Source organism: Lissotriton vulgaris, chromosome 2_1 (assembly GCF_964263255.1).
Source record: "Lissotriton vulgaris chromosome 2_1, aLisVul1.2, whole genome shotgun sequence".
Classification (NCBI taxonomy): Eukaryota; Metazoa; Chordata; class Amphibia; order Caudata; family Salamandridae; genus Lissotriton; species Lissotriton vulgaris.
Window position 1 is genome coordinate 1,317,538,371 of NC_141687.1, and position 16,012 is coordinate 1,317,554,382.

Genomic DNA, 16,012 nt, shown 5'->3' on the forward strand with positions numbered 1-16,012 from the left:
GCTGTTGAGGGCACGATGTATGGCTCCGCCTTGTCTGGCAGTTCGGCCTCACTGCCCAGCCAGGACTCCTCCCTGCAGCTCAGGGACCCGCAGAGGTGTGGCAGAGGAGCCCTAAGTACACAGCAAGCGGGCGCTGCCACACCCAGCCTCCAGTCTTGTCGTCACAGTCCAGCGGCCTGCCTCCCCACTGCCTTGGGTGTAGCAGTTGCAGCGCACCCAAGTGAAGCCCAGGCCAGGTTGATGTCCAGAGCAGGACCCCCGCCATATCAGCTCCCGCAGTATCAATGGCAGGGTTGTTGGAGGTGATGGGTGGCAGGTTGGAGCAGGATTTGTCTGGCCCAATCTAACTTCATATATATAATGTTTGAACAAGAGTTTGCATTTAAATCCTTTGTTATAACACAAGACAAGTCCTATCGTTTGAAACAAACATTAGCATAGTCTCCTGGACACAGATGATAGTAGAACTCATGAGAAATATAACCAATGAGAACCACATACTTAGCAAGAGGCAAGGAAAAGTATTCATCCCTACTAAATTCAACTGACTTGGACAGGTCAAAAACGAAATGAAATTCTGAGTCTCAAACCTGAGATGAGGGCTTAGTTCCCACTATTTACCAGAATTAGGGTAACTTCTTTCATATCCTTGGCGTAGGAACACAAATGAAATTTTTCACAAGAAAAGAGTCCTCTCAGAAGTGGTAGATTCAATAATGTTGTCTCTGTCACTATTATTAGTCAGAACACCCTATGTATGGGATGAATACTAATACTGATACTACACTTAAAGGCAAATTTGGTTCTTTCAAATTGTACTACTCCTACTTGAGTAGATTTTATCGTCTACTGAATATCTTTTAAATCTTAGAGTATTGTAGCTACTACTGTGATCATGTCACATTTTTTCTAATCCTATGTTCCCAAAAACGTGTTTAGTGCTCTCTTATGAGCTTGTTTCATCATCTTTCTTGTGTAAAAATCTATTTTTGAATGTGATGTTTTTTGATTTGGTGTGTAAATGGAAATCGTAGTAAGGACAAAACAGCCTTTCATTGCACTTGAAGATGGGGTTATCCTTAAGCTTTTACCACTAGACTTGAATTAGTAACCATCTGGCTTTCAAACATGATACTCCTTTATATCTGGGTAATTCGGTACAGCCAAATAGGGATGGACCGGGGAACCAAAGCAGACCTAGCATAAATGTTCAAACCAGACTTGCACCTTTTGTCTCATTGCACACTCTCTTTTTTCATCCATCTATTCTCTCTCTTTCTCGCCTCTCTCTTTTCTCCCTCCCTCTCTCTTTTGAAGCCTCCAACTGCCTGCTTCAACTAACCCCATAGAGCTGGGGAAAGTGGCAGAGGCACCAAGAGCGGTCTTGGGCTTTCAAAACCAGCCTACAAAGTTCCAGCCCACTAGGGAAATGCCCGGTGGAATAAAAGGCCTGTCCGACCCTGCAACCAGATGACTGGTACTGTCTCTCCCTCTGCTCCAGTTTGCGCCAAAATATATTATAGATCCTCATATCAGTTTCTAACTTCTTCTAGGGCTAAGGGCTGGGTACTTGCCCATCTTTACACCATCCTGGGCCTCAAACATACCCCTGGGTTTGATGACAGGAACTGACGGGTACTAACTGATAAATCTTGTGCAAACACATCCGTAATTTATTAGGCTAATAGTTACACACACTGAGTGTGCATGTTGCTGTTTCACGTCATTGGCAGAAGTGTCTTCTCTGTAACTTTTATGGCCGCAGTGATGTGAAAATGTAATCCTGAGATTTTGATTTGATAAACCTTTGGATCCTGCAATTACTTTGAATTGGATCTCCCATAATTTGGTGCTTTAAGATGCTTTTGAGCGTCATACTTCATACAGTTGGCCAGGAACTTGTGAATTTAACATTGGGAAGTTATATTGTGTCAGTAGCCTTTTGTCTGAGGATGGTCTCGAGTATGCCTGACGAATAGAAACCAAAACGTCACTCTAATTGTTTCTGTCACTTGATTCTACATACCTTTATTTTTAGAAGATACTATCAATAGGAGTAGGATATTTATGATTATACAGCATTATATATTTCTACCATACTATATTTCTGTTTTTTTGTGTGTGTGTATGAGGTTGATGTTAGGTGTATGTGTTGGTTGCATGAGCTCATATGTGATCTTTTTTTTATAAATATTTGTATATGTAAAGCTAATAAATATTGACTATTTTTTGAGGAAAAATTGTTATTGCTCTGGGCGATCAACACTGTCGTGTTTGTCCTGTAAACATTTTTTTCCCTTTGAAACCTCTTTAAGTCAGAAGTTCAATATATCATGGACTCCTTGGGGTTATTGAGTTGCCCAAATAGAGTGTAAGTTGTATTAACTAGAAGCACCTCGACTCCTTGAAAAGGCAATCGACTGACGAAAGAAAATTGTCTTCCTGGCATGCAAGGACGAGCAGCGCATTAGCGGAGAGAAATAGAGCGATATGTGAACACAAACCACCCACCTAGCACCCCCTGTTCCAACGAACAATAGATGCAGCCAGCAGTCTTCATACGCTTTCGTCTTTGCAGTACATCCTGCCCCTCCTCCCCCCACTGCAGTAACAAATGATACTTCCTTCATCTGATGAGCCAGGCAGACATTCAAAATGGCGGTGGTTAAGGAATGGGGTTTTAACATTTGTCACACTTAATCTTGTTTGTTCAGCAGTGACGAGGAGGCAAGAAGCCATTCATTTTAAAGTAAATTACACAAGCCTGATTAGAATACCCCAATCAAGTTATGCCTATGTTGCTCGTGCCACCAGTCAGTCTGCCTCCTCCACATATCCTTGACAGTTATTAGGGCATGATATTTCTAGACTTTACAGGAAAAAAAGCTCTGCACGAAAACTTTACACCTAAAAATCTTCTATTTGTTAAAAACAACTGCGTAATGTTGCCAGTCATCAAGGTTTTAGAATCTATTGCTGAAACCAAAGTAGAACTAACCAATCCCTGCACCAGACTGCGCAGGTGTGATGTGCACTGTGTGTTGCATGTAGGATTGTTGGTTTGACTTTTCCAAGCCAGACCTGCTACAGTGACTCTATAGTTTCTACTTTCACCCCCCCCCCCCCTCCCCACCGCCTCCTTGATCCTTTCTTTGCCAAGGCGGATGCCTTAATTTTGCTGATTAGCCCTCTTAACCAGGGTCGGACTGGCCTACAGGGCAATCTTGCAGTGCCAGAAGGGCTGGGCAGAGAGGTCAGTGTACGGGCTGGTTTGTGGGCAGCTTGAGGGCCAGTTTTAGGGTCCACAAACATGTTGTGCAGCAAGCACAAATGCACGCAGTCTCCCATATCTTGCATAACAACTATATATTATGTCTATAGAAGTTTAAAACTAGTTTGGTTCGTAAATATCGTCCACTGTTTTTTAGATATCTTATTTGCTAATAACAGTCACTTTTATTTTGGTGCCCAAGCCTATTTCCTGTCCCAGTCTGACATTGCGTTTAACTAATCCTACTGGTCACCAGTGACCTTTCGCCACACGGAATAATTTAAACCCTATTGGAGGGGTTCAATCCGCATGCCTCATCACAAACACACTCCGCATTCATGGGGTTTTTCGATAACTCCACACATGGGTTCTAATTGCTCTTCTAATGAACACCTCTCCAATCAGTTCCCACCACCTCCTTAACCCTTCCTCGTCAGTGCTCACTAATGAAGATTACAAGGATGCAGTCAGTACGTTTTCTCACATACCGCTAATTATGTCTGCTTTTGTGCAGCCGCTCCACAAAATATTTCGCTGTGCTACTTATTTGTCTTTCTGTTCCCATTTCACACTTTATAAAAAGGTTTTTCTTTCATCCATGCTTGGATGTGCTCATTCTGTTGTAGGGGTGACATGAAGATCTGCAAGAGAAGTGACAGTGCTGGAACCAAAAGTGCTCCCCCAAGACATAATACGAAAGGTGGCACCTAGAGGCATAAGCAGAAACCGTACTAGAACAGGATTTTCTTTCTCTGTGTTTTCTAGAGCGGATTCGGTACAACTCCCTGCACATAAAGTACGTTATATACTATGTAACGATTTATAACCAGAAAAACACTGAAATTGCCCTGGTGTGGCTAGCTCTACAATGAATAACTCGCACAATAGCCGTGCAAACCATAACTCGACACATACTTAGATTGGGGGTGTAAACTCCAAAATAAAACTTGCAATTTTAATTTCTTTTTGTAGGCGTCTCTGCACACCCCCTATTAGAGGACCCTCTTCTGTCTCCTTCCAATCAGATGTCTCCCACTCATCCTCTCTCTTTTTCATCCACCACCACCAAAGTGGAAGGTGGAAGGTGATGAGCACTCTCTGGTGCCACTGACACACCAAACTTGCAACATTGCAGCCGATGACTGCATCTGTCAATTCAAGCATCCTTGAAAGTCCCCTAATCTCTACAGTTAAGGAGACTGCACCTCATTCGGACCTGGTTGTCTAGCACCTATATTATGTTCAACCCTACCAATACAGCTTCCTGGAACCTACCACCAAATCTTCTTGAGGTATTCCAATCTCTGCACTCTGGCAACTGGGCTCAGGTGGAGTTAGATAAATCGGGTCGGTTATCACAAAGAATTTCTATTGACAATGGCCTGCGCCAGGGGTGCATTTTAGCACCCCTGCTTTTTAGTTTATTTCTGGCCGACCTCCCTACCTTTATTTCCCAATCCGAGTCCTTTTTGCCAAAAATAGGGAACCAGCATATTGATTGTCTGTTCTATACTCCAATAGGTTTGCAGAGGAAACTGAATGCCCTGGCAAACTATAGCAAGCCGAACCAGCTCTGTATCAATCTGGAAAAGACCAAGATTATGATCTTTGGAAAAAAAGTACAGAGTTTTTCTTGGAATTTAGGTATGCAGGTGGTGGAGTAAGCCGATCAATATAAATACCTGGGTTTAATTTATAGGAGGAATTTAAATTGGGGAGTGCATTGGGATGCCACTAAGCAGAAGGCCCTATTGCAGGCCAGTTGTCTGTCAAGATTCAATGGTAGGTTTGGGGGGCTATCTCATATCCCATTACTGAAGGCTTATGAAGGGAAGATACCTCCGTTAGGCATGTATGGGGGAGAGGTTTTTTCCCTCGACCCAATTTATGAATGGGAGAGACTGGAAAGGGGTGGTGCTCAAAAAACTTTTAACACTCTCACAAGACTCAATGGTTCAGGCCATAAGGAGAGAGTGCAATTTGGTCTCTTGGAGTATGGCGGCCTCTACCCGGGCACTAAGATATTTTAACACATTGTCGGAGGATGATGAGGTGGTCAAAGTCTCCAAATTGTGTTGGGAGGAGATCCAAAGCAGTGAGAGGATGTGGGCAAAGGCCATAAGAATTAGAATAATTGTACTAAAGAACCTTCGTGTAAATAGTGGTACAGTCACATCTTGGCTCCCATTTCCAGGCAAACGAGTACTGAGGGAATCCGATTCTACAGTGTCAGAATCTATCGATCTGATGTATTTGAAGAAGAGATTATCCATTAGCTTCTCGATTGCTACATTGGGCCAGGATACTGTTTTTTCCTATCTATCACGGCTTCCAGACCCAGGACTGAGGAATTACATTTTTAGGGCCAGGCTGGGATGTAACCCAATCTACTCTTCCCGCTCACACAGGATCAGGGTACAGAGTAATAGTGATCTTTGTCCTTGCCCTCTGAAAGTTAAAAGTACCCTTATGAATATTCTTATGGACTGTGTCTTTTATTTTACAAATAGAATAAAGTTTTTAAGACCTCTGTTTATTAAATATGAAGCTCTCCATAGAGGTAAAGCTGTGGAGTTATGGTCTGAAATGTGTCATCTCGATGTGACAGTTGAAATTGCCCGGTTTCTACGACTCGAAAAAACAAAATCTTAATCGTGAAATGTAGTGTTAGGGGGGTAGGGTAGCTAGGAGAGGGATCCTTTTAAATGTTTTTAACTGTTTTAATGTTTTAATTGTCTAGTGTTTTTTTTTCTTTTAGAATGTTTTATGGACAAATGTTCTATATAAACTTGTTTCTGAACCTGATCCTACCAATAAAGGATTCTTACTATTTTTCAAAAACAAAAACCAAGAAGTAAAACAACCCGTTCACAATGACACAAACCTGGATGGACTTGAGCCATAACTGCCAAGTCACACTGATTCACTGTGGACAGCAACCTCACTCTCAATGAAGACATCACCAAGAAAATTATAGCAAACTTGTACCAGCTTATTCTGGTAAAGACATCACCCATCTGGGTTGTGGTAATGCCCTGCTCCTGTCCTCATAGGCACCACACTGCAGCAAGCATCAAGTGCCTGAAGAAATATGACCACTTCACATGCCAGCCGGATAGCTCCTCTTACCGGTGTGCACCAACTTTAAACTTTACTGCATTATCTACAAAGCCATCATGACAGAGAGCACGCCTATGTGGCTGACAACCTCCGCACTTGCAGCCAAGATACCATCTTACTTGATAAAAAGTGATAAAAAGAAGTGCAATAAGTAAAAAGCAAGGCAACAGGTTTTTTTCTATTTAACCTCTTCGCTGCTGATGACGCGCTCAGCTCGTCATCAGCTACGGCTACGAAGTGTATAATGATGGAAGGCATGCTTTACTTCTATTTTTATTTCACCATGTTAAGTGGTTACGTACACGACTACCACACTATCTCTTTGCCTACTACTACCCTTGATCGCAACAGGTGATTGGCGTGACATGATTTGATATATTTACTTACACATTCAGAAGAAGAACACCAGACTTCCACAATAATTTCAGACTCAGGCATGCTCAATTACCAAGTCAAACAGTCAATCCAGGTCACAGGATCACTGAACATGGCAACAAGTGATTATGTTATGGGAACTGAACGAGAGGGTTTTCACTCACAATGTACAAACATTGGGAAAGGAACATTTGACATTGTTACTTGTTTTTTTCCCCTAATTTTAGAGCGGTTCTTCCTCTCCCTGAGCTGCAGCCAGGTGGGATGAGGCTCTTTCCTCCTGCGCTAGGTAAGCAGGGGCTGGATTACATCTAAGTGCTAAGATAAGACATGATATAACGACAATTGTATTTGACGTGAGCGTTATGCCACTGTGATTCACTTATATTGCAATATCAGGAGGTTGACACTACTAGACACCCGATTATCTACCTACACCTTTGTTTGAGATGCATATTATTACATAGTAATACTTGTTTTTTTCCTTTCCAGCGACAAATCAGTCCGTGTGCGGGAAGGAATTAATAGACACCTAGGATTCCAGGTGATAACGTTCTTTATTCTTCTTTTTTTCCCTATCTTATTGCAAATTTGCACATTGCAGTAGCACCCATTCACAAAGGTCCTGAAGAAGGCAAGGACAATAGGGTCCATTTTGCTGAAACATGTCGACCTATACTACACCTGAGCAGATATTTGTTTAAAACTGCTCTTGGTTGTTCTGGTTTTTAATATTGGAGGAGTGAGTAAAATAATAAAATGCATTGTTATTCGTACACCCAATTTTAATTCATGTTTTTTCACAATCACATGCACTGCAATTTTGTCACCCATCAGTATAGACTACCAGTTAATATCAGAAGGACCGCACGGTGAGTCATATCTTGATGTAAGACATTCTATCTAGTCCTTCCACATCGTTTATGTCTCACTTATGGGAGGGTCCATAAGGTGTCCCAAATGATGACAGGCGGTACTGTGTGGTGACTGATGGGTATCCTTATCGTTTAGTATTATTCCAGGATTAGATACACTTTTCTTCCATCCTGTTTAGTTTCTCACATTGCATCTAGTTTTGTGCTATGCAAAACCTCATACATACAATCACTGTGCATCATAGCATGTGATCCCTGCAGGTCCTACTAAGCTCAAACATACCAGCCCATGCCTTACTGCATTACAATGGGCCTTTTGCTCACTCAAGAGGCGTATAAACAATCCAATCAATTACATCCCCCAATCACAGCTCTTCAACAACAAAATGAATCACCAACATCTCATTAAATAAGACACTGTTGATGGAGCAGGGTTTTGGGGTAAAATAAAACCTGCTCGGATTAAACACTCATTAAAATTTACTAAACGTGTGCAGTGGGAAACTAATGAAAAGGGCCTAGCATGAGCGAAATGCTTTTGTGCTAGCGTGAAATTAGGCAGTAAAACTTGCTTCATGGCTAATATAAGTAAAAAGACTAATGCTGCTTTAGATGCACGTTATTATTATTGGCTGAATATAAAATAATTCATTTAACATGGGTTGCAGAGGGATGGATGCAGCATTGAGTTTGTGCGTAGAGAAAACATTTTCATGACATAATAAATGTTTGTGTTTCATCTTTTATAGAAAACAAAGCATGGGGTTTTGTTCTGCATGTCAGACAAAAGGACATTGCTATGAACAGAGAAAAAGTTGCTCTGCAGAGAGGCGCTCAGTGGAAAATTGTTATACAATGTTTTAACTTGTTGTTAGAATGGAGGAAATGTGGATAGTGAAGTGAAGAATATTTCCTGGGTTTCATGGTTGATGTCATAGCCTATTTCTAAACAATAGTTATTTAGAGAATTTTGTACTTGTAGACAGTGGAGTGACCATACAATCCCTTTCCTTGCCAATCAAAATACTAGTAGAGCCCACGTCAGATACTTATATGGGATGGTCTATTGGGTTTTAGGGTATAATTGAGGTGCCTGGAGGGAGGAGTTTTTAGGTGGTATGACAGACATTTTCGCTGACTGATTGCTGTCCTTCTTGCATTCCTGAACTTAGTTTTTGCCTCTTCAAATCTGCGGGGGCCCCTTACCAACTTCCTGGCCAGAAGTTAGTGTTTCATATTGGGTTAGTATTAGCTTAATATCTATGTTTGCATAATTGTTTGCAAATTAAATTTCTCCCTGAAACTTTTGTCTTTTCATCTATCCACTCCTCAATGTACTGTCATTGATTATGAATTTGTAATTTTCTTTTCCAATGTGGTTTGCTCAGTGACGATCTATGATTGGTTCTGTATTTCTTGTATTTACTGAGATTTCACTCACATTGTTATTATTTAGATAAATATTATATACTTACAAATGAGTCTGTCTTTATTACAGTATTTTTACTAATGATTATTGATTTATCTACCCTGGCCGGATTAAAAAGATCTTATCGCCATAATTGGTAAATGGAGAGAACTATAAAGGGAAATCATAAGTATAGTTTTAGAAATTCAACTAACCCAGCATGAAAGGGCTTGTTGGGTAATGGAAACTGGGTCCTGTCTTTAGAAAGTATTTAGTCCCTAATCGCTGGATCACTGTCACACGACCCGGGGAGAAACTAGAGCATAATACGTGACGCATATCAAAGGAAGTCTCAGTATCCGGTTTTTAAAAGAAATCTAAGATGCATGTGAAAAGGTACCACTCCCCCCCACCCTCCCCATACCCAAATAGTAGACCTAAGTGTTGAGATCTTATATTCATGAGATGTCATGTGACACATAAAACACAATAACTTAACGAGAGATATTGACCCACAGCATGGCAAACACCAAGGAATAGCTGAAAGTAGTTATTCTCACATTTTGAAGGTATATAATGTAAACAAATCTTAGGATTGGAGTAACATTGCGCCTTCATCTTCAAAGTTAAACCCTAGGAATATATCAGTGGTACATTCCTATGGTTAAATTCACACCATTAGTTTGTTACTTTTAATAAAATAGGCTTCCCTAGACAGAACCACACACATCTGTCACAAAAGTGTTTCACACAGAAAAGCCAATTTGCCCTTTGTCAAAACAACACATTTACATTATTTTAGGTGACTTAAAAAACACAGAGTATGTGGCAGCACAGTCATCAGACAGCATCCATTCTGCATCCCATCTCATAGGCAAAACCACTTGTATCATAAAGCTTCGGCATATTCTACAAACCAGAAACCCATCAAACTAAACACTGGATACCGTAACCTGGCGCACCATAGGAGTAAACAAAAAATGCAAATTCATTGTTGGAGCGTTATGCGGTGTTTGGGTGTATCCTTAAATGATTTGTTCTTGCCTGCTATGACACAACAGCATGAAACAATCTAAACTTTGGTATCTTGTAGCGTTAGGACCCAAGGCAACCAAGTATTGAAGCAAAGGGATCTCATAGCAGTAAGACCCTTTCTAATACAAACAAAGGTGTACGACTCAAATTCAGTATGTCTTAAAATTACCGTAGTGATGACTCGCCCACTATTAGATTCTTGGCTTTTCCATGGTATAAACTGTCAGAGGTATTGAATTTGCATTTATCGCTGATGGAACAGTCAATGGTACCTACTGACATTTTTGATATGTCTGCCAGTTTCCCACCCGCTTTCAAATGATGCTCTTCTTGCTTCTGTTTCCAAGCAACCCTTGACAGATTTTGCCGCATACGCCAAGTACTGCAGCTCTTTACTCTACTCTATGAATTCACGTTCATCGGCTTGGTTAACACACCATCGCCTTATCAAGTCCTTGCATTTTTGTTTCTATTTATTACTCCACTTGTCTTTTCTTATGTGAAGAGTTCTGTGGCCCAGAATGCTGCATGGCACAGACTGATAAATAAATGAACAAATAAATAAATACATAGTAAAAACACAGAATTTCTTAAAATATATGTATTATCTATTTCCTTTGATGGTTAAAATAAATAGCTATGCAACAAGCCTCCTATGGTTGCACTCACCCAATACCTGATTATTCACATAAGGGGGACTAAATCTAAGCACTGTGGTCCCCAATGTTTGGGGTAGGGCAGAAGAAAAGAGTAGATTGTGACATCAATCCTATGTATGGGTAAATATGTTGCTGATATTGATTTTACTTTCTTCACTGGCAGTATATATATCCCTGGCGCTACATGCTACATGGTACACCCAGAATAAAAACAGTCAAGATGCAACCAACAAACATTCATTACCATTCTCTTCATTTCCTTGGAGACCTGGGTGGTACTTAGATGGTTGTAAAATGGCCGATCAATGCCCCAGTGAGGAGGGTTATGGCCCATGGAATTCGTGCGTTGCCTGTTCATCTTTGCAATCATAGCTTTCTCTTCTTTCTGAAAGGAACACAGACGAAAATGCATCATTTCTCTAGGTAATACTGCCATTTCATTTTATTGGATTATGCAGTTAAAATGAAATAATAAATCAGCAGGTCTACACAACAGGGCCTCACAAAGGGATCGCTCCAACTTTTTATTTCGGTCTTTGTTCACATTCAATATCTTTCATGTTGTTTTTAGTGCCTAAATATTTGGGAATAAAGATTGTGCACCTGGCAGTATTTACAAGACACAAGTACTTGGAATGCAGTCATTGGATTTGCAAGAAACATCAACTTAGCAGGGTTTGTTGTGTCAGACACCAATGGTGGACATATGAATGTTGAAGGAATCTTGTGCCACCTACCTTTCCCTCTCAGCAATGCAGTCAAACTGTTTGTAAGCAACATGTATATTACATTTAAGTAGCTTTATCACTGAATTGTAAATCATTGGATCATTGGAAGACGAAACCTGCCAATTGTAAACTACTTACATAGAAGATCGCTTTAAGGAAAAGTTTGGAGTTCGTAATTATTTTATAAAACATCTTGACAGATACCATTAGAGGAAACGAGCTTCCCTATAAATATTGGTGTAGGAAATAAGGTGGGTTTTATGAACTTGACATATGTAAACACATATATAATTTTTGCGCTTCTTTTACAGCAACAAATTGGATTTGGGTATATATATGAAAGCACATCACAAATAGGTCGCTGCTATTGCAACAATGGTGTACAGATTTGATTCCCTCGGCCTTGGAATGGGGACATAAGATGAAATTGGTTAAGAAAAGTGAATGCATTTTTGCACTACGGATGGATAGTATTAAGAACTTTAACAAGCGATGGGGTATCTATTTTGATTAAAACAGGGGGGGAGACTGTCTTTATGTTGTTTCTGTAGGTAGGGTTGTGGTTTTGAATTTCTATGAACTCTTTGATTGTGTAAATGTTGGTATTGATCCTTGCTGCGTGTTGTATTAATGTATTATGAATTTGTCTAAATTGTCCTAGAGGAGATTTCCTTTATAGTGTAATGATGCAATATTTATTCATATGTTTATGTTTTAAATTTCTGGCTTCAATAAAAATAAAAAAATAGATGTAAAACAAATGTTAGGGGCCATCAAAGCCTTGAATCGTGAGTGGTGTAGTATTTTGCTATGGAGATTCACACCAGTTCATATCTGGATAAGAATGGGATCAAATGTGTCTCTTCTTATTTTTAAATGCCGCGAGATGACTAAAAGTCCAAATATTTTACAGTGCAACCATTTCACAAAATTGGCACAAGGAAATGAATAAAAAACAAGACAAGGGCAAATTGCAATGGATCGCTAAAATTAAAATGAATGTCACTTTCAGTGCAAAAACAAGTATTTACGTTTCCCTTAGTCAAGAGTGCAAATGAAGCAAAGCAAATTACAAACAGAGCACGATTTAGCCTACTGCAAAGGAAGCAATTTTATTGTGTGGTCATTGGAGGCTAACACATATCCTTGGCTACGCAGTCAAAGGTGAAAATAGAACAAAGCACAGAGGGGCGAAGCAATTTACTAAATAAAAACACAACCGATCCCCACAGAGGGCATATAATACTCTTTAGCTTCCATTCAACTATTTTCCCTGGTGTCTTGCTTTTCAGCACAGTAGAAATTAGCTTATTTGAGTAGGAGCTCTCGCTTGGTGGAAATTAGTTCATCTGGCTGCATAGTCAAGGGTGCAAATACTGCAAAGTAATAGGGGAAAAACGCATTGAAAAACAGAACACTCTTTTGTCACAAACAAAGGAGACTATTTTAGCTGATGCCTTGCTTCTGTGCTCAGTGGAGAGGAGTATATCTCCACTGGCTGCATGGTTAAGGGTGCAAATGGAGTCAAGCAAAACGGGTCAAAGCAAAATACACAACAAAACACACTTCAGCCCCCAGCAGAGGAAACTATTTTAGCTGATGCCTTGCTTCTCTGGGAGTCATAGTATGGATGGCCTGTCATATGTGGAGTGCAAAGTCACTAAATGGCTGGTATTGGTGGGTCCCTAAACCTAAAATACTGATAAGAACCAGTTGCAGATGATATATTTGCAATACTAATACATCTCTTAGATTCATTGCTTGCCAAATATTGTTCTGATCTGTACACCACATTCTGTGACACCCATAACAAATTTCCCAAGATAATTTGAAAGGGAGACACATTTGAGAGCCTCCCTTAAATTCCATTCAATTAATCAACATATGTTTAATCTAGCATCATCACGGCAAGGTTTACAATTATTTACAAATATTTTTTAGGCAAACTCTATGTCAGGAACATAATCTTCGGATAATGCTTCTCTTTCTTTACTTAGAAATTGCAGAAGACAATCAAACTTTAAACTCCTTCTCTCCACCAATCACAGGGTTCATGCCTGTCTATAAATGTCCATAAGACCGTAGTACTTCCACTTTCTTTGCTGCAGCAGCAGCTCAGCTAAGTAAAGTTTCTCTCCTTTACCATACAGTATTTGTATTTGCGTTTCATGGCATTTCAAATGTTTTTATGTGTGCACGTGCTAACAGTTCTTGCTTTATTGGCATTTGAGCACTCGTACTCCTGGTGGTGTCACCTACCGATCACCTGGCCAGCCGATGGAATGTGAAGAAAGAAGTCCTCTCTCACTCTCTAACAGCGTAGCTCAGGCGCTGGAGGCCTATTGGAGCATTTATTTTCCCATCCACTCAGGTGCCTCTCTGTCCCTATGGAATGCCTGATGGGGCTCAAAAACATTGCAGGGCTTTGCCCAGGAGTGTGGGGTGGCTCCCTCCACAAAAATTAAATACATTAAAAAAATAATTCTAGTCTGCTCTTCATTCATAGACTTTGTTGGCACCTTGCCCTGTGAATGTTTCTACGACCTATCAAATCACCCTGTGGGCTTATTCCCCCCTTACTCTCCCCCTGAATCTCTTCCACCCTTCAAGTTCTCAGGATGGTGCACTATGTCGAGGAGGGCGATGACTACGGGGAGTATTAAGGGGTGCCCTTTGAGCACAACATGGAAAAGCAGTTAGTAGAAGCATTAGATTAACATGAACTCCATAATTTGTGCTTTGATTAAGGCTTTGCAACCCATTAATCAACCCGTGACACATTATGGGAGACGTGTGTTGGGGGGGTCCCTCACGTGATTTATATTCACAGGGTTTGGATGTGAATTAACCAGGATTTGCCCGTGATACTGCTTTAAGGGTCCTCATTGGCGGAGGTTCTGTCGCAAATGGCATCTGTAGCCCTTCAGGATTATGGCTTTGACACAAGGATCGTTGGGAGCCACCAAGGTTCCCACCCCTGGGCTAGCGAATGCATCCTCACACTTAATCTCCCCCTGCTCTGACTCAGAAGATTCCCAGGAAGAGCAATGTCCTGCGACTAAACGCAAGGTGCACCTTGTTACATTGGATGTTCCAACTAACAAGAATCTCCTGCTTGATCTTAGAAATATAGTTCATCCCAGATCCACTGAGTTGGTGCCCTGCATGGAGGTGGCACACAATGTGCAAGATAATATTAGTCAAGGTTTTGAGAGCGACGTGGGCAATACATTTAGGCCAGAATGTCCTCATACATCTCTTCTGAGAAAAGTTACAAATAATCCAGAGCTACACCCCAATATTGCAAAGGACCCTAATAAACAGTAGGGCAGGGCCTGGTGGGGATGTCAGACCAAACTGTTGGCTGTTTCTGGACCCATCACCAACATTTTGTATTTGACTGTCGAAGCTAAGGATACCAAAACTCAACTAGACCCTAATAAAATCCTTGAAGGAGCACAGTGAACACTCTGCTTCCTGGGCAATGATAACTGTAACCTATCTATCCGAAAGGCATAAATCCTTCCTCATGGGGACTGACACTCTGCTAGTAGACTTAGCCTCCACAGAGGCGGGCATCTTGGCCAACGGACTACTCTTTTGAGAGAAGTTTGTAAAGGATCTGGTCAAATACATTTTCACTGTTTAAGCCCTGGATAAAGCGCAGAATTCTTTAAAAAAAAGTCTTTTAAATAGTGACCTTTTTGTCTGTGCCGGACACTGCTGAGGTCGGGTGTCTGTCCATGGTTGTTATGATTCACACTGTACCCCAAAATAGGCCTAGGTAGTCTCCTAACCTTTTAACACCATCGCTGCTGATGGTTTTCCCCTCCGGTGCTGCTTTCCATGATTTACCATTGTTCATGAAGAGCTGAGCTCGTCATCAACACAGCTCAACCGTGCCTCATGACGAGCTGAGCTCGTCATGAGCATTTAAGGGGTTAACTACATTCACTCATCCATTGTACTACATACAGTTTTTGCTGACCTTTTAACTAGTTAGGTGTTGCATAAATATTGTGTGGTTTCCCCAGAAAACTAGCTGAATTTATTATGCATGAGGATTCTCAGAATCACAGCAGGATTAACATCTTCTGCATAATAACTGTGTATACGGTTAATCACTATCGTCATCTTCAGCTGACATGACACAGCAAGGTAGTACCCCTGAGGGTACCTTTTGGGTATATAAGCACCATATCTTTGCTGAGACAGAGACAGGAGAAAGACTTCCATGCTGACATGAGATGCTGAGGTTCCTGCACCTAGACACTCCAGCACCCAGTGGTCTCACATTCCTTGTGAGGTGTCCACCCCGAGACCAAGATGCGGTATTTTGTTCTCTCAAATCAGGTAATGGGGTTGGCTCTATCCTAGGGGGATTCCTGGCAGTACACCTACATACATGCTATGTACATTTAGGTACATCTAGTTAGGGTTAGCATCGTAGGAGTACACATTATAACTGTCATGTGTTTACATGCCAGCATATATCCATTGTTTTAGCACTATGGTAGAATTCTACCATCTATTTACTCTAT

At 40.9% G+C, this 16,012-nt stretch overlaps 1 protein-coding gene across 1 annotated transcript in view; it reads right to left on the minus strand.

Annotated features, from left to right (window-relative positions):
* ADCY5 (adenylate cyclase 5) overlaps positions 1-16,012 on the minus strand; it is a 1,577,350-nt gene that overhangs the window by 310,182 nt on the left and 1,251,156 nt on the right. Inside the window, exon 8 of the mRNA XM_086957077.1 lies at positions 10,988-11,128. Coding sequence (XP_086813203.1) covers positions 10,988-11,128 — 141 coding nt within the window. The remainder of the gene's footprint in view (positions 1-10,987; positions 11,129-16,012) is intronic.